The sequence below is a fragment of the Sinohyriopsis cumingii genome, chromosome 14 (genome assembly GCF_028554795.1).
Source record: "Sinohyriopsis cumingii isolate HCF-2022 chromosome 14, ASM2855479v2, whole genome shotgun sequence".
NCBI classification, from domain to species: Eukaryota; Metazoa; Mollusca; class Bivalvia; order Unionida; family Unionidae; genus Sinohyriopsis; species Sinohyriopsis cumingii.
Window position 1 is genome coordinate 120,958,096 of NC_142974.1, and position 27,119 is coordinate 120,985,214.

Below are 27,119 nucleotides of genomic sequence, written 5' to 3' on the forward strand. Positions count from 1 at the left end.
CATGGTCCACTCATAAGCAACTGCTGGCAAAGTAAAATGTGGGCCACATGATCTCACTTTCCCAAAATCACTACAAAAATATATGATCCAGTACAAACCTGACTTAATATCATGCACTATGATATCACAATGAAAGCTGCTTGTGTTGTGAAAAAATTCATACTACCTTGTTATTTGTTACAATGGATACTTGACCCAGTCTCAGCCACCACTGTAAAGTTTAAAGTGATCAGTAATTTTCATCTAATTTTTCGGATGACATTTAAGGTGCCGAGCATTCAACAATCAGGACTGAATAGACTAAAATATTATTCAATATCTGAACAACTATTAAATTTGAGGACCGCTCCGGTGGCCTAGTGGTTAGAGCATCTGCCTCGGATGCGGGAGGTCGTGGGATTGATCCCCGACCCAGTCATACCAAAGACTTATAAAAATGGTACTAACAGCTGCCTTGCTTGGCGCTCAACATTAAGAGGTTAGTATTAGGACTGGTCGGCCTGGTGTCTGGGTGGGACATCATGCTACATGTCTGCGGCATGATGTTCCAGTGCTAGACATCACTATAAACTGCCACATTGCAAACATAGCGATATGACTGAAAAATTGTTAAAGCTACATTAAAAATCCAAATCACACATACACATTAAATTTGAGGAAATGCACCTACATGACCATGTTGACATGTGGTATACTCTGTAACACTGGAATAATTATTCAATTCTATTTTTGTAACACTGGAACAATTACAATAATCAATTCTACTTTAGTTTTTAACACTGGAGACTACTTTAGTCTGTAACATATGACACTACTTTAGTTTTTAACACTGGAGACTACTTTAGTCTGTAACATATGACACTACTTTAGTTTGTAACACTGGAGACTACTTTAGTCTGTAACATATGACACTAGTTTGTAACACTGGAGACTACTTTAGTCTGTAATATATGACACTACTTTAGTTTATAACACTGTAATTATTACAACAGTCAACAATGAAGTTATACAATAATAAACACTTCATGAGAAATAAAACACAAATAAAATCTTATGTTTATTATAATTTATTTCTGTAGACTGTATTGTGTGACACAGGATACAATAGACTGTATTGTGTGATACACAATACAATAGGCTGCATTGTGTGACATGCATGATACAACAGGCAAGCACTAAAAACTGGCACCATCAGCAAAAAAATAAAACTATTGAAGGATTATGGTAGAATTTTGATGTATGTATATGTAATACCTTACTGAAAAATAATGCATTGATCATTGCTTTTGGAACCATCAAATTTCAGTGAATTTCCATCTCCTGTCTAACACAATGAAGTCACAAAGTTCACAATAGTGAAACCTATGACTTTTAAGAATAAGCTGTAAAGACAGTACAAGCAATCAAGCCCTGTCTTGATAAGCATTATAAAAGTTAAGAAAAAAGGGTTAAAAACAATAATCAGTGACTTTGACCTCGAAGAAAAAACCTGTTTGTTTTCTTGGTCTTAATGGCACTTTTAACACAATATCAGTGACATCATACCAAGGACACACCAAGAAAGCTGATGTGGGCTGACCTGTTAAGGGATTGAACCTGCAACCCCTGGATTATGAGCTCTAGCAAGCTACCATGGTTCCCTGATAAAAATCCTTGACTGATACATGAGATGCTGATGAACTAAGTGTACCATGGTTTGTCGCTGTACAGCAAACGGCTTTAGTGATATAAAGCAGAAACAAAAGAACTTTAAAATATTGACCTATGACCCTGACCTTGAGTATCAAAGCTCCAACATGCGATGCAACACATCTTCTAGTGGCAATATATAAGAATACCAAGATTCATCCTTTCTACAGAACCACCCGTAAGGATGAGGTAGTCATTGCAAGAATTAGAATTGATCATACTTATATAACCCAATCCTATATATTAATGGGTGTGTCTTTTGCAATAATCACTTCACTGTGAAGTGTGTTATGATAGATTGTTTCAATGTCTAACCTACACACGATCGTTACTACAAAGTTCAGCATATGAAGGAACGGTAAATGTGAGGTATATTTTAAATCTCTTGAAGGAAGTTAACATCGATTCAAACGTTTTAATAAAAAAAATTGTACAGTTAATCATCATTATTTAATTTTTCGTTATCTTTTTACAATTTTCAAAAAAAATTTATTTACATCCCCTGTTGATTGGGAACCCTCATCTAATTTCACCATTTCATCCTTGTATTTTTGTGATTTTATCACTCTTATAATAGACCATTTTGTGTATTCGTTCTCCTCATAGAACTTTTTGGTGGCATTAAATAGAAATGCTGCTAACTTAGAAAGCACTTCAAATGTGACTGAAACAAAACTATTGTCCTGTGACCTTGACATTGAAAACAGGACCCTAATGTAGTATGCATCACATTTTAGAATGGTACGTAGTAATAACAAGTTTCATAACTGAATCTCAAATGGCTTCAAAAGGTATGGAGAAGATGGGAAAGTGTGATAAAAAGTGTATAATATTGAGATATTACCTTGACCTTGAATGATCTCCAAAGTGAAACATGTCACATCCTCTAGTGAAAAAGCATACCAATTTTCATCCCTTAATATCAAATGGCTTTAAAGGTATAGAGTGTAAGGAAAAATGACCATGACCCTGAAGACAGGATCCACACTGTAAGTGTGTGATACACCTAGTGAGGATACGTATGCATGCTGTAGTGATGATACATAAGCATGCTGTATTTCATCCCATAATACCAAAAGGATTTAAAGGTCAACTGACACTTGAATAATTAATCGATACTTTATTCTGTAATACTGGAATAATTATTCAATTCTAATTTGTAACACTGGAATAATTACCATAATCAATTCTACTTTAGCAGACTGAAAGGAGAAGTATGATGGATGGGCAGACAGACAAGCAGACATTTGGACAGATGGGCATACGGACGTGCAGACATTTGGACAGATGGGCATATGGATGTGCAGACATTTGGACAGATGGGCATACGGACGTGCAGACATCTGGACAGATGGGCATATGGACGTGCAGACATTTGGACAGATGGGCATATGGGATGTGCAGACATTTGGACAGATGGGTATACAGATGTACAGACATCATATCCCTCGCTTTTCTTTGAAAGACAGGGAACCAATACAAGAATTGTTTTCTTCTAATGCCTATCAAATCAACTGATATTAAATTTAAAGTCAACTAAAATCCGGGTCATTTTTTTAAAAATATGGCTCATCCGGTATTTTTTAGACCATTTCACTTGATAATCGCTTCACACCATGCACGATAAAGTCATTGATTCGCCTGAACATGTGAACCTGGTGTTGCGGAAAAGGATTATTTCTTTATGCTTACTACAGTATGAACCTTTTTCTATAACTTAAATTGTTTGCACTGACGTCCTCCAAACAGTTATTGCATTTATGGCGTTTATCACGAAGACTATTCTGTAGTGCAATATCATAAATGTGATATTAGCAATACAATAAAAATTAGGTTTACACTCATGATCACTAAATACATATAAACAAATCATTTACAAGCTAATTAATAATTAGTAGGAGTTAAAACGTATATAAGGAGATTGCTTTACAACACCAATCTATCCGGCACCAATTTACATCTTCGGAATTGTACGAGTATTAGCAAATTAATAACTAGCACGAGTTAAAACTTATACAAGGAGATTGCTTTACAATAAAACCAGTACCAACTTACAATTTTGAATGATGATTATAAAGATAATTCTACATAATGGGTTTCCTCTGTTTAGCCAGCGATTTCATAATTATGAAAAAAATTCAATGAAAAATCGTAATATTTTTCTTATGCTGTTAAATATCTACAGCCAGTGAATTCAGTGTTTCTGCAGGGTAACAATTTTGCAAGTGTAGTACAGATATTAATGTATCACCAAGTTACATGCAAATAAGTTTGTCTTTTTTCATTACATTTATGTGGTTTATGGTCACAAAATTTAACATTGTAACAATGTTTGTAATTACAATACAAGAAATCTCAGCACACACCATTGTCTAAAAATATTAACATTTCTCACTCTCCTGCTCCCTCTCTCTGTCACATAATGATTACCATACAGCATTTTAACATTAAACGTTATAACATCTGAATCTGTCTTGCATTTTTAGTTGCTGATAAAATATAAATAGAATGTGGTACGGAATTTCAAGCACACAATGCGATGCATTAATAATATACAAATATAAATTATCAATTTACATACTTGAGTGTTTTTACACCAATATGTCTTCTTGTAATCAAGCATACAACACAGAAATGGACACGGATAAAATTACATGAGTGGGGAACAAACAATAATACTATCCTATTAAAAATACCCTGAATATGTCAATAATATTTCAATAGTACAATACTTTGCCCGGCAGCCCAGTACATGTTAAAAGTTTTGCTTGGCAGTTAAAATTTTATACAACTTATCAAGAATTTTGTAAAACTTTAAAAATACATGAATTCTGTTGAGTTATTTCATGAAAATCTTTAAAATATTTAAAGTGTTTGCAGCATTATAAGGTAATAAGGGCTGTTCCATTTAAATATACATGGCAACCTAGGGAAGGCAGTTTTTAAAAAAGATATGCCAGGGAACTTTGATTTCACAGTGTTCATATTAAAACAATAAGACAATTATAAATTGCACATATGGGTGATTACCCCACTTTAAAAGTGCCTTTCCTTGGTCCCATGTACGTTTTTGTGGAACAGCCCTAAAAATATTTGCTGGAAATTGGACCTTTTTATTTGAACAGGCAAAGGTCTTATGCTTGTTCTATAACATTAAAGAAAAACTGGATTTTAAACTAAGAATTTAATAACCACATTTCACCTACATTTTGATCTTTCATTAAAATGATTCTGTTATTCAGGCAACAATATGGAGGCATGCATACCTCATAAAAAGATGGGGGTTGGGTAATATACAATGCAGTGCTTGACATACATCAGCCTGAATCAAATTTATAAAAGTATATATTATTTTTGGTAACTGCATTTTTACAAGCTTCAGGAAAACAACAATTTCAAGTCATTAGGAAACTGATAGGAGATATGTCAAAGTGAGATATTTAGGAAGAGAACTGACGTGGAAACTGGAAAAGACGTGGAAACAAACATGTCACTAACTTTATATGCAAAGCAATTATTATTAAAAAATCAATTTTATACAGGTTTATAAGTTATCACAAACTTTAAGTTGAAAATGTACACAAACATTTTTTGTTACAATATATGACGACTTAAAAAGAATACTGACAAAGTTAATGTCATGTGAAGGAATTGTCTGAAATATCTTACAAGTACATTTCGCATATTACAATCAATGACACAAACACAACACTTTCAGTGTCTCATTAACAAAGTCATTAAATTTCAATGATCACTTTTCTAACAAAATTTAATTTCTCTCAAAATACGTGCCTTATGTATCATCACATTTTCCTGGAAAGAAACAGGCAAAACATCTGGTAAATTTTCCAAATGTTCTGCAAGTAGTTCCACAGCTGTGATTTCAAAATCTATTTACTTCTTGCAAAAAAAATTTATTTTTAAAAAAATGAACAGCTAATTATAACCTCCACTAAATCAGTTGACCAACTTAAGAAAAAAGTGAATTGCACCATGATTAGCAATATGGGACTGGCCTATTCTATTATTGTTAATCGGTGATTGCTCTATTAATCCGTGCAAATAGTTCTTTACCATATGAATTTCTCTCGGACGAAATATCAAGTTGACTGATACAACTTTTACGTAAAAATTTCATGAAACTGGATAAGAAATGTTGCAGTTCAAATGATCAAAACTGTAAATGAAAGAAAGTGTTGATTCCACCTCCAGTTAGCCCCTATACACTAGCCTAAGGAGTGAAATATTAACTATGAAAGTACAAGTTGGCCATATTTAAAACAATGGCACTGGCCATCTGTAATATGGTGTTGTCCTTATTTAATAACATGGTGATGGCCATAGTTAATACCATGGTGTTAGCCATATGTCATACCAAGGTGATGACCAGTGTTAATACCATTGTTGCTGGCCATATGTAACACCATGGTGTTTGCATATGTAATACTATGGTAAAGGCCATGTATAATACTATAGAGTTGGACATATTTAATACTATGGTGTTGGCCATATTTAGTACCATGGTGTTGGCCATAAAAACAGTGGTGTTGGCCATATGTAATACCATGATGTTGGCAATATGTAATACTATGGTGGTGGCCATATTTATTACCATGGTAATGAAGCTCATGATGATCAGTTTCAATGGCTGACTGAAATGTTTCATTGATTCTAATTAACTTTGGTACCAAGTGGGCACACAGTCAATGGTCATAGGTAGAAAATGTAAAGAAAAGTCTTCAGCAAAAATCCTTCTGCATTTATTTCCAAGGAAGGAAAAATGTTGACTTTTGTCCATAAATGAAATTCTTATGGGGGATAATTCCCATTACAGAGGCTCCTAGCAAGGAAGACTGAACATGAAATGTCTTTTAAATTTCACTAAAACAAAAGAAACTGGATATATGCCCTCTAAATAACCCCGCATTCTGATCTGGTCATGGCCCTTTGAAACCCACTTTCTCACAAGCTGGAATGAATAATATAAAATCTCATTTGGTAAATTACAGACTTTCAAAACGAGTAGCTGTGGTTCTACTCAACCCTTTATTCAACGACCATTTATTGGCTTCCAAAGAATGCTGAGGCACACTATTTTCATTCCTTGTAAATAAAAAACTCTCACAAAATTGTGTCGATGAATTACTGAAACCTGTCAAGTTATCACTGAGTTCAATGACAAACTGAGTTTCAGCTTAACAATACAAAACTTGAGTGCATTTTTTTCACTCTCTCTTTGAAAAGTTCTCATAGGATTCCATTGGTAAAGTACTGAAAACCATCATAAAGTTTTGTGGTGAGTGAGTTGAGACTGGACTCCACTAGTTGGTCCACCTGAAGCTGCAGTTGTTCCTCAGTAAGATTCATATGGAACCTGTCCTTCAACGCCCGAATGGTACTAACACCCTTGCAGAAACATGGCAAGTGGGAACCTAGAAATGAAAATAGTACAAATCAAAACTGTAGCTTCATCACATTTTTTAAGATTTAGGCAATTAAAGCAGCGCAAAAGATAAAGAGTTACCTGGATACTTCTAATGACAACGAAACTAATTAATTTTTAATTAATGTACCTGTGACCCTGCAGTAAAGTACGGTCAAATTGGGAACATATCATTTTCATTTACCAGATGTATAATTAGTCATGGAATGTAAAATTTGATCCTGTAAACTGTCTATTATATTTCAATTAATAAAACATAACTATGATTTTTAAAACACTTCTTAGAATTCTTAGAGAAAATGTACTGGCATAATAATGTTTTCAATGATTTCATACAATAATAATAAATAACAATCTCTCCTCATTCATAAAAAACAATACTGGTGAAGTTAACTATTGATTTAAATTCATCTTCGCACAGATCTTAATGAATCTTGACTGGCATGGTTTTTGTTGGTTGAACGCCATTATTCAGCACAAGACAGGCTACAGGGAACTAGTATAGATGGCAGAGGAAAACCCAGGGAAGACTTGACCAGCCCATGGGAAGCTAGTGGCAAATTTTCTCAAATACCCATACTGACCAAGTCTGAAACTTAAATCCACATGTACAGTGATGAGATGGCAGGATCTTTAAAGGCAAACACCTTACAACGCATGCCCACCTGAAGCCCCACCCTTTTGAAGTGAAAGGCCTATAATAAAAATTTACCTACTTGTAAAAAAAAATAATTCATTAAGTACTTCTCAATTAATCATCCATTTGCAATTTTCCAAACTGCTAAATGTCTAGCTTTATACCCTTTACACCAACTTGAAGGAAAAAAAAATGATTGTGATGGCTGCAATCAACCTACCTGTCTGCATAATTTCCACCAAGGGTACAATCTTGTCCATGTGTTTCCTTGCAGCCACAAGACCTTGCAGAATCAAAATCTTGAAGTACTCAAACATGTCACTTCCCTCTCCTCCCATCACCTAAAAAAATAACCCAAAACATTCAATTCCACGTCAACTTGAAATCAAACACTATTCTGATAATGTTTTCCTTCATTTTTATTAGTCATGCACGAACATGAAATTCAAACTGTAATGTAAATGGCTGTAAAATAATGGGGAACTACAGTATAATGTCTCTCATAAACTGCTAAAATGAAGGATTTTATGAGGGGGATGAAACAAATTTGACATATCTACCTTATACTATTATAATATCTACCTGATACCATTGCATTTCTTTCCTTTTCTGTGAGTCTAATCCATAGTTCAAACTAATTAGTACTGAAGCAACAAAACTGAAAAAGAACATGGTCCAATTCTGACTCCTTAATAAAATTAAAATCAATTTACCTCCCTGACCCAACAAACTGACCACTCCTGTAGGCTAGTAGTTCGACAGCCTGCCTCTAATGTGGAAGGTCATGAGCTAAAGCTCCAGCTGAGTCATACCAAAGACTTGTAAAAATGGTACTAGCAGCTGCCTTGCTTGGCGCTCAGCATTAAGAGGTTAGTGTTAGGACTGATCGACCTGGTGTCAGAATAATTTGACTACATAGGACATGATGCTACATGTCTGTGGCATGATGCCTCAGTGCTAGACATGACTATAAACTGTCACACTGCAGACATCATAGCGATATGACTGAAATTTTTTAAAAGCTAAGTTAAAAATCCACACACACACACAAACTAGATCTTAAAAATGAATCTGGTATAGACAATTAGCATTCTGCCTTTACAGTAAGAGTGCTCTCATTGTTGTTGTTGTTGTGGGGTTTAACGCCACTTTTGAGCACACAATAGGCTATACATGGCGGCCAGTATTAATGGTGGAGGAAGAACCTGGGAAAACCCCGAAAAGAACCACCGACCCACGAGAAGCTACTGGCAAGCTTTCTCACATACCCACATTGGCCGAATCCAAGACTCGAACCTACGCAGACAGAGGTGAGACAGCAGTGATCCGTAACGGAGAGCGCTTTAGACCACTCGCCCACTCGGGGCCCCACTGTACACTGTACTACAGACTATTAGTGCTAAATAATATACACTAAAAAATAATGCAGACAAGGGAAAGTTAAGATTTAAGTCAATACAAATCATTCATTTAGTTTCTAATAGTATTGTGGTCCTTGTAGTAATTAAAATGTATGTATGTATGTATGTACATACAAACAGGGCAAAGATGTAAAAGTTGCCCAAACTTCACAGACTTTAATTCTCATGAAAGAAAGATCCCTCTGTGAAGGGATTGATAATCCCTCTTGATTTTGAGCATAATCCCACCTTGACACAGTGACTGCCAAATATCAAAGGAATCCATTAGAGGGAGAAGGAACCTTTCAAACCCTTCCTTTTCCCTTTAAAAGCCATAAAAGAAACATTATGACCCTAACTGGGCAAAGGAGCCTGTCTTGCATCTTAAAAAGCTGCTTTATAGCACTAAACATTCTCTGCATTAACTTAAGAAGATTAGAACTTTGCTTCTTGGACTCTGGAAGCAGACTGCCTCCAAACCTGGATGATGCAATCAGCAACACTGCTCAAAAACTGGTTTATCTCTTGAGAGGAGTCAAGTGGAATGGTGAAGAATAAGTGAGAGAGAGAGAGAGAGAGACCTTCTGTGCTGCAACAACAGGTCCCTGCTCTGTGGTAATCTCCAGAGTTTGTCTACAAACAGGTCTAGTAGGTCACTGAACCACAACTGCTGGGGTCAAAGAGGGACTACCAGGATAAGTCAAGCAGTGGAGATCCTGACTTGGTTGAGCACCTGCAGAATTATTTTGAAAGGTGGGCATATATATGCATACAGATGATCCCACTTACTCATAAGATGTTTACTGCCCAGACCCTCTTATCTGATACTGGATCAAAATTAAAGGCAATCTTGACCCGTCTCAGGACAACTCCGGTGGCCTAGTGGTTAAAGTGTCCCCCTCAGATGTGGGAGGTTGTGGGTTTGAACACTGGCCAAATCATACCAAAGACTTACAAAAATGGTACTAGCAGCTGCCTCACTTGGTACTCAGCATTAAGAGGTTAGTGTTAGGATTGGTCGGCCTGGTGTCAGGATAATATTACTGGGTGGGACATCATGTTACATGTCTGTGGCATGATGCCTCAGTGCTAGACATCACTATAAACTGTCACAATACAGACATCGTAACAATATGACTGAAATTTTTTTAAAGCTACGTTAAAAATATAAAAAAATCACACACACGCATGTTCCATCCCACTGCAAACAAGTCCATCACTGGTCTCTTATCTTGTTAGAAAAGTGACTCATTGCCTCATGCCCAGTGACTGGTCTCGTGTTCCCACATCATATTTATCTAACAAAATAGCTGCTCTTCCCTTTAAAAAGGTGAGATTTACTGATTTCATTCATATGGACACCAACCTTAAGAAGGCAATGCAAGCCCCTAAGCAGGAGGCATAACCTACTCTCAGGTGTTTTTCCTCCCTTAGGAGTGTCCCAGGATCAATCCCACATTAGCACTGATGGCTTCATAATGAACATCAGGGTCCTTGGTCCTGATGATTTCTAAACCACAGGCTGCATAATTTTCTTGCCCCACAAGACAGTGGTCTTTCTCAACCTTGAAATGGATACAGACTTCTCCTGGAAATGAGGTGGTGGTGGTGGATAGAAACATAATTCCAATGAATGGGCACTTCCACCTGTCCTTGTTAGTGCAGTGACTTTCTGCAAAGTTTCACACCTGGTCAGACCAAAGGTAACAAACTGGACAGCCATCCATGTATACACACCTTGTGCATGCTAAGCAGGTGAGGTGAGTGTCCTATGTGGCCTTCCTATGCTCACACTTAACTACACTTTGCAACACTAGAAGCTCTAAAAGACAGTTTCATACAAAAGAGAAAGATCTGGAACCAAATAAGGGTAGATACTACTTATTAATACTTACCTAAGCATCAGAAAGGGGAGACAATTTAATGAAGCAACTTTGCTAAAAATGTGCACCCCCCCACCCCTGAATTAAAAAAGCATACCAACCCTAAAATGTACAAAATATAGAGACAAGACTCAGCTGAAGCCAGGACTGAGAACACTGGATTGAAACAAATTGGTTGGTGTAATGCCAAAAATATGTTACAAGATGAAAAATAAGGCAAATTTCAAAGAGAATTATAGCATGTGTAACACATGCATAGGAAAAACACAGGAAGGGTTTCTGTACATTGGTTGTGACTAGTAAATCAGACTGGTGATTATGTTCTTCTTAATCTTGGTCCTTCAATACTATTTTTTGGAGGGACTAGAATTTTAGAAACGTGTAATCAATACATTACATCCACATACTGTACTCAATGCACTACATTCACATATTGTACTCAATGTATTACATCCACATACTGTATACAATGCACTATATTCACATACTGTACTCAATGTATTACATCCACATACTGTACTCAATGTATTACATCCACATACTGTACTCAATGCACTACATTCACATACTATACACAATGTATTACATCTATATACTGTAATTAATACTACATTCACATAATGTACTCAATGTATTACATCCACATAGTGTACTCAATACATTACATCCACATACTGTACTCAATACACTACATTCATATACTGTATTCAATGCATTACATTCACATAATGTACTCAATGCAATACATCCACATACTGTACTCAATGCACTACATTCACATACTCTACTCAAATGTATTACATCCACATACATTCACTACATCAATGCACTATATTCACATACTGTACTTAATGTATTACATCTATATACTGTAATTAATACTACATTCACATAATGTACTCAATGTATTACATCCACATAGTGTACTCAATACATTACATCCACATACTGTACTCAATGTATTACATCCACATACTGTACTCATTACATTACATCCACATACTGTACTCCTCACATTACATCAACATACTGTACTCATTACATTACATCAACATACTGTACTCATTGTATTACATTCAGATACTGTACTCAATGCACTATATACTGTACTCAATGCACTACATTCATATACTGTACTCAGTGCATTATATCCACAGACTGTACTCAATGTATTACATCCACATACTGTACTCAGTGTATCCTTACACTGTAATCATTGTGTCCAACATACATGTGACAGAACCAGGACATCAAACCCGTAGATTTACACATTTTGATCAGTATACTGACTTCTAAACAAGATGTTTTACTTACATAATTGGTATGTGTTTAATGGGGAATGAAAAGAAAACTAGTGGATTGCATGGAAACGGGGAAATGACAAATATCTCAACAGCTCTGAAAAACATTTTATAAAATTTTCCAAGTGATACAGATCATACACTAACGCCAAACAAAAAATTATACCCTTGTCTTTATACTTTGTCAAAAAGACGGGAATTTCATGTGGATTCTGAAAATAATAATCCTAGATCTATACCCAAAAGAGCAACTTTTCTTCTTAAAACACAAAACGGTATAAGGAATATTGAAAGACTAACAGACTTTCAAAAAGGAAAACAGAAAATCACAACAATTCCAGATAAATTAAATTCACGAAGAAAATTACCTCCACAAATTCGTGTGTTAATTTGAAAGCCGAGTTTTCAAATCCCAAGTTCTTGCCGGGTGATGTGGACAAGATGAATCCGAAGTCAATGTGGATAATGTGCCCCTCGGAGTCGAGAAGTATGTTACCGTTATGTCTAAAAAACATTGAAATGTTTAAATAAATAAACAAAAACATCTTATAAAATTCAGGTTGCTACAAAAACAAATATCAAGAACTGATATTTAATTGATCACTGTAAGATATCATTTCAATACACAACACAAATGTTCTAATGTTTAATTGATCTTTATAAGATATAATTTCAATACACAACACAATTATACTAATGTTTAAGTGATCTTTATTTGATGTAATTTCAATACACAACACAAATGTACTAATGTTTAATTGATCTTTATAGGATGTACTTTCAATACACAGCAAAACTGTTCTGAAATTCTTCAAATCTGTAGTGTGTGAGTGGTCAAGCAGATTGAATAGGAATTTACAGGCCTAAACACATGAATGAGACAATGAATATATAAATAAATGGCTGAATAGGTACTCTGTATGTGTTACAGGTATTGATGTCAAGAGGCAAACAGGCATATTCCAGTCTTTGCAGTCCATACAGAAATATTTATAAGATGTATAAACAAATTAAAATTACAAGTTCATAATATACAAACTATGTGAAATTACATCCCCTTTGCTATTGATGATTCTTAAAAAATTACATTTTTATTCGCTGAGTGTTGATTACTGCATACATGACTGCATATGGTTCTAAAGAAATGTCATTCATCCCTGTAATGTCACCAAGCTAATGAAATGTGAAACAATGTTTTCCCAATTTTTCAGCAATCTGAATCATCCAATGGAACTTGTCCAGACTACTTCCAATGATAATCAAGCTATTTCCCAGTTATCTAAAAGTAGCATTAGTCTGGATTTTTGTCTTCCCACTACAGTTGTACATAACATAAAATTCTTCTAAAATGATGTTTGAAAAATACATGGTACGAAAATATGATTGTAGCAACAAAAATGGTGCCAATAAAAAGTGTCTGAAAACATACAGAAAATATGACAACTTAAATATAACCATTAGGAAGTGATGGGGGAGCATTCCATCAAGTAAACACGTAAGTAATGGAATGGAAAATATGAACTCTTAAGTCATTATTGGAATGGAAAATATAACTCCTGTGTCATTAATGGAATGGAAACTATGAACTTCTGTCATTACTGCAATGGAAAATATGAACTCCTACGTCATTAACGGAATGGAAACATGAACTCCAGTATCATTAAACATCTAACTTCATAAAAACAGAGAGTTAATATCAGCACAAATTTCAAAGTGTCCATGCTTTTGGGTGTTCCCAAGAATTATCAATTACTTTTACCTGCTTTAGGTAGCACAAGACATGAATTATCAATTACTTTTACATGTCTTTAGCCTGCACTAGGTAGCACAGAAGACATGAATTATCGATTACTTTTACCTGTCTTTAACCTGCATTAGGTAGCACACAAGACAATATGCTGCACAGCTTTGCACAAAGTTTTTCTGAGCTGTCAAAAACTCCTCACTATTCAATGGTCCAAACTCTGTCTTGAAATATTCCAGGAGGGACATTTTACTGTGCTTCTTTATTTGGTGGATGGATACTGCATTCAGAACTGGCTGGATCATACCGCTGTCTTTAGAAGTCACTACAATGTTGTATGGCTTGATCCACAGGGGGGCATGCTCATGTTTCCATATAATCTGCAGGAAAATTGTCAAATAAAGTCAGAAGAAACATTCTCTGCAGTTTGGATTTTGTTACACCCCTAAGCTGACTCTTCAATCATATTGAAAATGAATAGCCATTAATGCTGAAATTCTGTGACCTTGACCATTGGCCCTTTAACATATATACTGCAATGGAGCTTTAAAATTTTGATGAACTGTTAACCACTAACAACCTTGACATTTGCATGCAATGCTAACCACTCCATTACACCTACATGAAGCACTAACCACGCACGGATACCCACATGAAATGAAGTGCTAACAACTCTTGACACCTACATGAAGTACTAACCAGTGACACCTACATGAAGTGCTAACAACTCTGATACCTACATTAAGTGCTAACCACTCTGATATCTACATGAAGTGCTAACAATTCTGATATCTACATGAAGTGCTAACAACTCTGATATCTACAGGAAGTGCTAATGCTCTGACATCTACATGAAATGCTAACCGATCTGACACCCACATGAAGTGTTAACAAATTCTACACCCATGTGAAATGCTAACAATTCGGATACCTACAGGAAGTACAAACAACTGACACCTACATGAAATGTTGACCACTCTCTGACACTTACATGAAGTGTTAACAACTCTCTGACACCTACATGGAGTGCTAACAAATCTCTGACTCGTATATGAATAAATTAAAATGGCTGTAACTTCAATCCTGTTATAATATTTTTGTGAAATGTTTGCTATCAACCAAAACTCTAAAATAAATTGTTACAATTTTCCAAAACATAACTTGGGTTAAAAAAGTGAGAATTTACACCTGGCTTTGGTGATTCAATGATTATATAAAACCTCACCTGAAGTTGTTTTAGCACCTGGTAGACCATGAGTTCTTGTCTCAGATCATCACCACACTTTACAATGACTGACAAAAGTCTCCAGTTTGGAAGGTGACCATATGGTGATGACTCCTGAATTCGGTGCCTTTTTGCCTCCCAGGGTTCTTTCAGGGCTGCCGCTGATGGGTCTTCCGGGTCACGCTAGTTAAAGATTTAAAATGGTTACAAGAAATGGCATAGATGAATCTTTTTTTTCCCCTTCAGTTTAACATCTGAGCCTATCCCATCACTCCCACTCTGCCAACCACCCACATCCCTTAGTTCCTACACTAGTTTTAATAAATGCTGTACAACATTTATGCGCATTGAAAAAACACTCGAATTATCATCCCAAAACTTTTCCAAGATGGACTGTATTACCATATTTCACAATTTGCTCAAATATATATATAACCTCTCCCATGTCTACAAAAAAAAAGTGGAAAACATTTTCCGAAATATGAAAGTACAATGACTGGTCAACATGCCTTCTTCACTGATGATCATAAGTTTTATTAAAGTTTTATTCCCAAGGTTTTAGAAGAAATAAAATGTGGGATTATTCTGCCCTGCCATTCCGAACTTCCATGTATCCTATCCTTCCAATTGTCTCTTCCTTCAATAGTATTGTAGTGTCTCTCCTCTAATATGGTTAAAGATAATAATAATATTAATAATAATAATAATAATAATAATAATAATGAGGACTTTGTATAGTGCCTAATCTTTAGAAGCTCTAAGCGCTTTACAACATTAGACAATACCTATAAGATAAAAAACATATAATGATATGATTACAAAAACAAACACCATGAAATTAGAAAACATTAAAAAACATGCTGAGAATATTTAAAGTAGGAAACATTATTAGGTCTTTAAGTTTGTTCTTGCAGTCAAAATAAGTGACTTCTGAGAGCTCTCATGAATGTGATCACTGTGTCTTTGTGTCTAAGTTCGGTGGGCAATTCATTCCATGTTGCTGGACCCTGGTATGCAAAAGAACGCTGTCCATATGACTTTGTTTTCATAGTGGGAATAATGAGTATACGATTGTCAGAAGAAGAGCGTAAGTATCTTGCTGGTGTGTACACATGGATGAGGTCGGATAGGTATGTTGGACTAGAGTCCGACAGTGAAACGTAGCACAGAGAACAAATTTTGTGTTTGATTCTGGATCGAATGGATAGCCAGTGTAGGGTACAGAGCAGTGGGGAGGTGTGCTCTGATCGTGGTACTCTAAGTATGATCCGAGCAGCTGTGTTGTGAACTTTTTGAAGTTTCTGGAGCAGATATTGAGATGAACCAGACATAATTGAGTTACAATAGTCCAGTCTTAAAAGTGCTAATAAACACACAAGTGTTTTAGTGGCATCAACTGAAAGATATTTGTGAATTGAGCTGATACGTCTCAGCTCAAGATATGCAGCCTTGCATGTGTTTATGACATGTTGGTGCAATGTGAGAGTACTGTCCAGAGTAACACCTAGGTTTCGTAGTGATTGTGTGAATTTAATGTTGGTGCTGCTGGTATTTATTGTTTGAGGTAAAGGATGTGAATGAGAAAGTCTTTGTGTTGTGATCAGAATGGCCTCCGTTTTGTCATCATTCATCTGCAGCTTGTTACATGTCATCCATGATTTCACATCAGAAATGTACCTCTCTACACCTTGGATGGTAGCATCAACTTCAGTTGGGTGGCTAGATTTGTATATTTGGGTGTCATCAGTGAACAATTGGTGAGACACTGGATGATGATCTATGACACTTGAGAGCAACTAAGTGTACAGAATGAAGAGAACAGGTCCAACAACAGACCCCTGTGGAACACCACAACATAGATCAACTGGGCTGGAGTGTATTCCTTTTGCAGATACAATTTGTGTCCTGTTGACCAAGTAGGACTCGAACCACAGTAAGGCTGTATCATGAATGCCAAATACAAGCTGGAGATGGTGAAGTAATATATCATGGTCTATTGTGTCAAATGCTGCAGACAAATCAAGGAGGGTGAGGACTGTAATCTTTCCGCTATTCAACGCAGAGAGAATGCCATTAACTACTTTTAGAAGAGTAGTTTCAGTACTGTGGCAAGGGCGATATGCAGATTGTACATTGCTAAAAAGACTGTTTGAATTTAGATGAGATACAAGCTGGGATAGAACAACCTTTTTGAAAATTTTTTATATGAATGGGAGATTAGAAACTGGGCGGTAGTTCTTTAAATCATTATGGTCTAGTGTTGGTTTCTTCAGCAGAGGCTTTACAATGGCAGTTTTGAAAAATGATGGGAATTCCCCCGATGAGAGAGAGGTATTAATAACATCAGTTCGTGAAGGCAATACTGGATCTAAGCACTCAAGCAGCAGTGATGTTGGAATTGGATCAAGTTCACATAACTTTGGTGCACTCTTCATCACGATTGTACGTACAAAATCCATAGAGACAGGTTCAAATGCTGCTAATGGTTGCCGCTCAAATTCTGTATCCCAACTTTATGGTGACGACGAGTCAATTGAAATTGTGGTGTCAAGCTTATCTCTAATGGTTTGTATTTTGTCACGGAAGAAATTTGCAAACATGTCCAGAAGGTCGACTGGAGAGAAGGTAGTTGGAAGTGGTATAGATTTGTTCCTTGACGTTAGCTTGTTAGTAATCTCGAAGAGCTCTTTGCAGCTGGAACTTTCCATGATCTTAGTAGTGTAGTGGGCTGATTTCACTGCATGGACTATATTTGTGACATTCTTCTTAGAGGCTTCATAGATTTGCTTATGAATAGTGAGTCTGGTGGAAAGCCAAAGCCTCTCAGCTTTATGGTGAACTCTTTTAGCAGCGCAAAGCTGGTCCCTAACACTGCTATACCATGGAGAACACTTTTGAATTGATACTCTGCACTTGGTAGCTGGGGCATGTTTGTCAAGCAATGAACGCAGGCAGTTATTGAGTTGTTCTGCGGTAGGAGGTAAGCAAGTTGTTAAGTTAGCTTGGATGTCGTGCATTAGTTTGGTTCTATTTATCATACGGAGGTTTTTCTTAGTAGCAGATAAAGGTGGAGGGTTAGGGACTGATAAGTCAAGATGGCATATAATGCAGATACATATGTAAAACTCTATGCCTGGGGATGGTTAAAACTTACACATGAGAGATGACATAAAAATGTATTTTTAGGTCAGGAATGTTGTTTTAAGATAATTCACAAAGACTGTACACTAGCTTTTAAATTTAAAATAGGTCTTGATGAGTGGATGGATGTTATGCTGATCTTTCATTTTATGCAAATCCTTCAGCGAGTAAGACAAGTTTCAAATCATGGGCTACATGAATTCTATTGCATGGCTGCATACACTGGTACTTGAAAAATTTCATGACAAAATTAAAACTAGCTCTGTTGAAATGCACACTTTTCACCATTTGTGGTAGCAAATAAAACCCATACAAATCATACATGAATGCCATGAACAGTACATTAAATGTATGTTTAATAGCCCTGTATGCATGCACTAGTAGTACATGGTTTGTCCTTTAGACCCCTCACCCTCTCCAATATATACCTTTTTTCTTACCCAAAGTGCAAACCATCCATAAAGTTTGGTCAAGGAACTTACTATAAAACAGAAGTTGTTATATAAAACTAATTTTTCTTTGAGTCACAATGACTCTGACCTTTTGACCCCCAAATCAAAAGGCCTCTCATTATCTTAAGTGGTCAAGGTATGAGATGTTGAGCTGAACTTATTGTGCTAAATAACATTTGCTTCTTTCAGCCAATGTCCTTGACCTCTGGCTGTTTGATCTCAGAATAAATAAGGTTCTTTCTTGCCCAATGTATAAGCCATCAACAAACATTGCTGAGAACTGGAATTATTGTTCAAAGATGTTTCATTCTGCTGTCAGTTACCTTGACCTTTGACCTTCTTACTCCCAAATCAATTGGTATATTCCTTACTCCAAGTCAAGCAACCCAAAGTTTAATCCGTGTCATTGATGCAGTGTTTGAAATTGGTGTTAGTCTGCTAACCTGAGGCTAGTTAATTTCCTGTTGGACTTGCCATTTTTCTTCATTTTTATAGTCCAGTCGCTGGTCAAGTTTCAACTGTTACCAGTCAGTGCATATTTACACTATCCTATATTTTAAAGTCTAAAAGATTGGATATGTCTAGATTCTATCATAGTTAACTGCATAAATCCTACAGATTCAATTCCTCTCTAGAGGGTTAGAAGCAATGGGATATGATTCATCATATTTCCAAACAAGGCTCCATAAATCTTTACCACTTTTCTTATATTTACGAGGTAAAGTCATATGTCCAGGACTCTAAACTAGATCTGTGTACTTGTCAAACCAAAATGTGATTCTTCCTTACTTCAAGTGCAAGCGATTTGCAAAGTCTCTTCCAGATCTGTGATGCAAAACTATTGTTATTGTGCAGAAATATTTTTCTTTTTGCAGTCAGTTACTTCGACCTCTGAACTTTTGATAGAAAAATCTATAGGAATGTTTCTTACTCCAAGGTCAAGCCATCCAAAACATTTGGTGAAGGCAAAACAAGTTATTGTGCAAAAAAGGAAGACGGTAAACAGGTGAATGTTATATCTCTGCCTTCTTTTGATGTGCATATACAGACAGCCAAATACCTCAAACTTGCCCTTCGGGGCGGCAATGTGTTCTGATAGCCGTCTTCTGATGTCCCCTGCAGCTATATAAACAGGCTCTTTACTGTCTCCACTTGTGGAACTGTCTATGGAAAAGGTAGAAATTGTATCACATGGCTTGTTCTTGGTGCTGAACTGTAAGAAAAGAAACAAAAGAATTACTGATAGTTTTTCACAAGTTTTTCGCATCTCACATCAATTACATAAAATGTTCCCGCCCTTTAAGCACTAATCCCTCATGAAAAGCATCTCAGTATGTTGCAGTCTCTGTTGTAACACATGTACACTCAGGGATCCTACTGTTCTGGGTGAATTTTGAATTCTTTAAATCGCTTCCTAATTTATTTTACTTGAATTTCATTCTTGGCTTAACATATATACACATTTATGAGTCGATTCCAACAGGCAAACTGAATAGACTGAAACATGTTGCTGCATATTGCACTGGCAGATCTATGAGTAATCAGAAGAACAAACAACAGGGACCCTCACATGTCGGTGCATTATGTGATGGCAGGTCAGGCCCCGACACCTAAGTAATGTAGCTTTAGTGGTCATCATGACTGTAGTGACTGATGACAATCTGGGCACCTCTGTTACTGGGGAAACAGATTATCTATGGAAACCAACATCATCAATTAGTGGGCCACCTATTACACCTCCTGATGCCAAAAATGAAGACAGACCCCAAACTACAAAACTGCAGTGTGACTGCATGACTGGCGTACACTCTAGCCACCACAATGGTTGCTTTCACAATGAAAATTAAACTCAATGACTTTTAAAATTTTCTGCTTGCTAACAAGATTTATGATGATAACTGATCAATAAGATAACGCCTCTTTCTACTTGAGAATTTTAATTCATTGAAAAGCTCTGGATGAATCAATGAGTTTATTTTACGCTCTTCAAGCACTGGTTCTTACAAACTTATTTTGAATAGCAATAACTGCATGAAAGATTTGGTGTCAAGCATACAGAATGAACAATAAAAGAAAATACTATATTAAGTGCTTAGACAGATATATTTACAGACAATAGAGATAGCCTTCCCTTTATCTATATATAAACATTTTAAAAAAATAACATCCAATTTTTTTTTAAAGTTTATATTTTTTTTTATATCTGCATTGAAAAATAATAAATATTACAATACCTGAATAATTTCATCATTGTCTAGAGACCACACATCGGCATCATCAAAGTCCCCGATACTGCCATACATGCTGAGCTCTGTCTTGGGGGAGTAGCTTCCTTGCTGGTAAAATGTCACCAAATCTTCCTCAGACTTAGTAAAGCGCAATGTGTTCTCCAGAATTTTATTTGGTACCTGACTAGTAACTGGGTTATCACAGTCCAAAACCTCCACATAGATCAAGTATGGAGCCTGTTACAAAGAGACAAAGACAATAAGGACCAAAAAAATCTCTCAAAGAGACTGGCACTCTATTGGCTGAAAAGAATTTCAGTGAATCCAAAACAAGACCATGCTCTTTTATTCAACTACTGATTATCTGAGTATTAATGTAAAGCCAACATGCCAAGTTTGACATTTCTAAGAAACTGTGCTGTAAAACACCACACCAAAGCTAACATGCCAAGTTTGACATTCCTAAGAAACTGTGCTGTAAAACACCACACCAAAGCTAACATGCCAAGTTTGATATTCCTAAGAAACCGTGCTGTAAAACACAAAACCAAACCAAAGCCAACATACAAAGTTTGATATTCCTAAGAAACTGTGCTGTAAAACACCAAACCAAGCGAAAGCCAACATGCCAAGTTTGATATTCCTAAGAAACTGTGCTGTAAAACACCAAACCAAACCAAAGCCAACATGCCAAGTGTGATATTCCTAAGAAAATGTGCTGTAAAACACCAAACCAAGCGAAAGCCAACAAGCCAAGGTTGACAGTCCTAAGAAACTATGCTGTAAAACACCAAACCAAACCAAAGCCAACATGCCAAGTTTGATAGTCCTAAGAAACTGAAGCTAACATGCCAAGTTTGATATTCCTAAGAAACTGTGCTGTAAAACACCAAATAAAACCAAAGCCAACATGCCAAGTTTGATATTCCTAAGAAACTGTGCTGCAAAACACCAAACTAAAGCTAACATGCCAAGTTTGATATTCCTAAGAAATCGTGCTGTAAAACTCCAAACCAAACCAAAGCCAACATGCAAAAATTGATATTCCTAAGAAACTGTGCTATAAAACACCAAACCAAGCGAAAACCAACATGCTAAGTTTGATATTCCTAAGAAACTGTGCTGTAAAACACCACACCAAAGCTAACATGCCAAGTTTGATATTCCTAAGAAACTGTGCTGTAGAACACCAAACCAAACCAAAGCCAACATGCCAAGTGTGATATTCCTAAGAAAATGTGCTGTAAAACACCAAACCAAACCAAAGCCAACATGCCAAGTTTGATAGTCCTAAGAAACTGTGCTGTAAAACACCAAACCAAACCAAAAGCCAACATGCCAAGTTTGATAGTCCTAAGAAACCGAAGCTAACATGCCAATTTTGATATTCCTAAGAAACTGTAATGTAAAACACCAAACCAAACCAAAGACAACAAACCAAGTTTGATAACAAAAATACTTTCCTACATGCCAGAGTTAAAATGTTCACAAGATCCCCTAAGTGCATTAGTAAAAAATTTCTGTCATGGCCTTTGTCATTAAACCTGCTATCATGGACACAAAATCAGCAATCTTGTCATATACGATGTCAAGATATATTAAATGACAAGATGAGTTTGGTTAAATCTACAATTAATATTATTTGGGGGAAAAAGCATCACCATGTTACAAGTTAGTACAGCTAAAAGCCAGGGTCAAGACCTATGACCTTAAAATCAAATCAGCTTGCTGACTTATCAACCAACAAGACATCATAAAAGATCTGCAAGTGAAAACCCCACGAAAACCGCATGCCTCCATTATCAACTCTCTCAATGTTTTGGACATTTTTGTATCTTTAAAACCCAAAGGACATGTTTTTTCTTTCATATAATGAAATTTGATTCCATATGTAGCCTTCTGGATGGGTGTAAAATCACTGTCCAACATTAAACAGTCAAAGCACATGTGAAAGGTTTATAGAAACACTGCTGATTATTGTTCGCAGGTAAACACAAACATTGCAGAAATCTAATTTGAAAAATAAAACCAAAAACAAACAACCCAGTATATCATGAAAAAAACGCAAGTGAAATGACACATTCCAAATAATGGTTTGAAACTGATTATATGATACAAATTACCAGTGTGTGTGATTTGGATTTTTAACGTAGCTTTAACAATTTTTCAGTCATATCGCTATGATGTCTGCAGTGTGGCAGTTTATAGTGATGTCTAGCACTGAGACATCATGCCGGAGACATGTAGCATTGAATTACCGGAAAAAACTAGGAAGAAATGACACAAACTGTTCTGATTATAATGGCTCATTATATGCCGTAAACTGCTCTTAAGTCACAAATTACTATAATTGCAAGGAAAGGGCCAATAACTCTAGTTGTATGCCGGAAACATGATATCTTACAAATTACCATAAAGACAGGAAAGGGCCAGAAACTCTCTAGTTGTATGCCAGAATCTAATGATATCTTACAAATTATCATAAAGACAGGAAGGGGCCAAAAACTCTCTCACTGTATGCCGGAAACTGATATCTTACAAAATACCGCAAAAGACGTAAAAGGACTGAAAATACTCATATATGGCTTCTGTATTAAATGTCAGATTGGTACCATTTTCAATGGGGCACTGGGTGGCTGAGTGGCCTAAGGTGCTCTCTTTTTAAGGATGACCGTGTGTAATGTTTCATGGCAATCCTCCAAGTAACTTAGAATGAGGAGTGAAAACAAACCTTTGCTGACTGATGGACGATGGACAATGTACAAAGAGATTATAGACAAAAGACTATAGCAGTCTCTCTTTTCGTCCATGACAAATATAGCTTAAAAAAATGCAATTCAAAGAATTTACGTGGGATTGTGTTTCCTCCACATCTATAAAGAAAACCTATAACATTTTTAAAAAGCAACTTTAGTGAATAATTTGAAAAGAAAACTGCCAAAACTGAAATTGACCAAACTGCTGAAACAGCATGTACCTTTTCTTTCGAGTTGAGAACAACACCCTGTGTGTGTGGTATTCGCACAACATGGTGAGAGGCATCCTCCGTAGGTAACCAAACTCTGGCAGGCAGATTCAGGTTCAACATCGCCAGCTCTGCTATCAACCGAGATGCTGTGAACATGATATAAAAGATGGATTAGTTGATTACACGTTTATTTGTTATTCAAATCTAGTTCTGAAATGTTCATTAATACCATTCTTTATAATAGTTCTCACTCCAATTGAAATTCAAGATGTACGCCATTGTGAACATATACTCGTTAATTTGTAATTGCACTGGATAAATAATTCTCTGCAGTGGATATTTCTTAATATATATATATATATATATATATATATGAATGATATGCAGATATTTTGTCATTTCCTATTTTACAATTTTTATGGATCCAGATATAGTATTTTGTGACTATGTGACTGCTAAGTGCTGTATTAATTAGTATAAGAAACATTGGGGTATATTCAGTGATGTGCCACATCATATTGACAAAATAATTTATACCAACATAAACAAAGCCATCATGAGGAATTAACCAGTGTAAACATACTGATGAGTTCAGCTGGTATAGGTATAGCAAGCTCTGAATCTTTAATTAATATTTAACAGCTTTGGATGTGTTTCTAGTCAGGGTAACTTTCTTTGGACTGGATGCTGCACTGATATCTTTTGCACGAATGTAAAGGTGTTCATGCTAGGACTCTACCTAATGTTTTTGGGTCTGGTATAGTATAGTATAAACAGCTTTGAAAAGAAAGTTGTTTTGTATGTTGTTTTTAAATATTAGTAACAACAGATATACATGAGTGGATCATTTGTAGGTTCTCCACCTAGCTGCTATGGAATCCACACAACTGCCAGTGGAGCCAACCTGAACACAACTTTGATATAACATGTCTTAAGAAACACGCATGGAAATATTTCGATAAAAACTGGATTGGCCATTCTAAGATCAAAGAAGGCTTTCCACGTGTTTGATAGGTAAACGTCATTGACCACAATTTGGATTTGGATTTGGATTTTTTTTTTACATAGCTTTAACAATGTTTCAGTCATATCGCTACGATGTCTTCAGTGTGACAGTTTATAGTGATGTCTAGCACTGGGGCATCATGCCGCAGACATGTAGCATGATGTCCCACCCAGTCACATTATCCACACACCAGGCTGACCAGTCCTAACACTAACCTCTTAATGCTGAGCGCCAAGTGAGGTAGCTGTTAGTACCATTTTTGTAAGTCTTTGGTGTGACTTGGCCAGGGATTGAACCCACGACTTCCTGCATCCGAGGCGGACGCTCTAACCACTAGGTCACCGAAGCGGTCACACTTTGGATAGCACATGTTCTAAAAAACACTCAAATAAAGTTGGTTCAGAAAGTCAAACATGGCTTTTATTTACCTGGCTGTCATGGAAGTCACAACCATTGCTACTGGAGCCACCCTGGCCAAACTTTTGTCAGATAATGCTATGATGATATTACCAAGTTTGATCAAAATTGATTCAGCCATTCTAGAGAAGCAAAACATAGGCTTTCAAACCAGTTGATAGGGAAGACAACTGTTGCAAGGGCAGCCAATCTGGACGTAATATTTAAAGTATAAGAGACATTCCTATCAAGTTTGATTAAAATTGACTAAGTCATCGTGGATAAGATGTCAAAAACACAAGATTGTTAGGAAAGCTGCCTTGAACATTAATATGACACAGCATATCCTATAAAACAATTCTACCATGTGAACAGGTGATACATGATAGATGAAATTCCACTGGTCCACTTGACCTATGACAGGTGAGCTAAAAGTCAGTGCTTTTTGACTTCCATAGACAACAATAATCTTTTGTTTGCACAGCCTTTAGCTGAAATGTAAAAAATATGCTGCATTTAAGCCCTGCCTTACTTCTAAGTTCCTTTGTGGGTTGCTGTTGCAGTTTCTTGCCAATTGCCATCAAGGCCTTGATAAATTCTATCTGGGGTGTTAACCTTGGGGCCTGAAATGGAAAATGAGTAAAAATAAACAAGTTTAAACATGTAGAGATGATTATCTCTTTCCTAGATTCAGGATACATATACCCCAGGCTCCAGCAATCTCATTTTATTTACTACTTATATTAGTACATTACTGCTAAATGAGACTTAACACTTTAAAAGGCACATGAACATGTACGAGACAATGTTCATACCAAATTGCAAAAGCCCATTTATTGGCAGATGGTACATGCCAGTTTTCAATGCTTGTAACATTAATGACTGAGCAAATGTTTAAAGTAAACACTCCAAGAGAACAAGTCTAATATATGTTTGAATTGTTTCTGTGATATTTTACAGTTTTGGACATAGGTAAGCTCTGCCCAAGCAAATGCAGTCAACTGAAATCTGTGCCTAACATTTAGGGTAATGTTTACTCTCATGAAAATATAGGCTTCAGCTTCAGCCTGAATGTGTTGTATTTACATTCAGTGAGAGTGAGGGGAAACCAACTTCACAACCATTTGTCATTAACACATTAACCCCTGGAGGTTTTTGTCGTTTTTGCCTGAAATTCGAGTAGGAAACACATTTTGAAAGCTATTTCTAAATAAATTCTAATAAATCAACTTCCAGGTGATTTTCCAATAACATAATGCCTAGTTGTGTTAGAAACATCATTTTTCATTGGCTATTTGGCTCGCGCATGAGCAGAAGGGTAAAAGTTGGATTTTTTTATATAATGCTTAACGGACCCATTATTTCATTATTTTCGTATCAAGACCACTCTTTATTCCAAAGGCCCATCTTATCCTACCTTTTGCAAAGGTTCATCTATCTGTTTGCAGTTCATATCAGTCTGCCTTAGATCTGAGACCAAAAAGTCTAAAATCCTGACACAAAATCGGATTCCGACCACGGGCGAATTTTGGGTGGAAAAAAAATCGGGTCCAAAAAAATGAGGTTTTTCCCTCCGTATTTTGTAGTACAACTAGATTATTCGGTA

The 27,119-nt window shown here is 36.1% G+C and overlaps 1 protein-coding gene across 1 annotated transcript in view; it reads right to left on the reverse strand.

Moving 5' to 3' along the window:
* Positions 1 to 1,051: 1,051 nt before the first annotated feature.
* LOC149784723 (phosphatidylinositol 4-kinase beta-like) overlaps positions 1,052 to 27,119 on the reverse strand; it is a 48,560-nt gene continuing 22,492 nt past the window's right edge. Inside the window, exons 6-14 of the mRNA XM_089932751.1 lie at positions 26,046 to 26,136; positions 24,121 to 24,257; positions 21,150 to 21,380; positions 19,976 to 20,128; positions 15,323 to 15,505; positions 14,212 to 14,477; positions 12,722 to 12,857; positions 7,990 to 8,110; positions 1,052 to 7,121 (exon numbers count right to left, since the gene is read on the reverse strand). Of these exons, the coding sequence (XP_089788877.1) occupies positions 6,937 to 7,121; positions 7,990 to 8,110; positions 12,722 to 12,857; positions 14,212 to 14,477; positions 15,323 to 15,505; positions 19,976 to 20,128; positions 21,150 to 21,380; positions 24,121 to 24,257; positions 26,046 to 26,136 (1,503 nt within the window). The 3' untranslated portion in view covers positions 1,052 to 6,936. The remainder of the gene's footprint in view (positions 7,122 to 7,989; positions 8,111 to 12,721; positions 12,858 to 14,211; positions 14,478 to 15,322; positions 15,506 to 19,975; positions 20,129 to 21,149; positions 21,381 to 24,120; positions 24,258 to 26,045; positions 26,137 to 27,119) is intronic.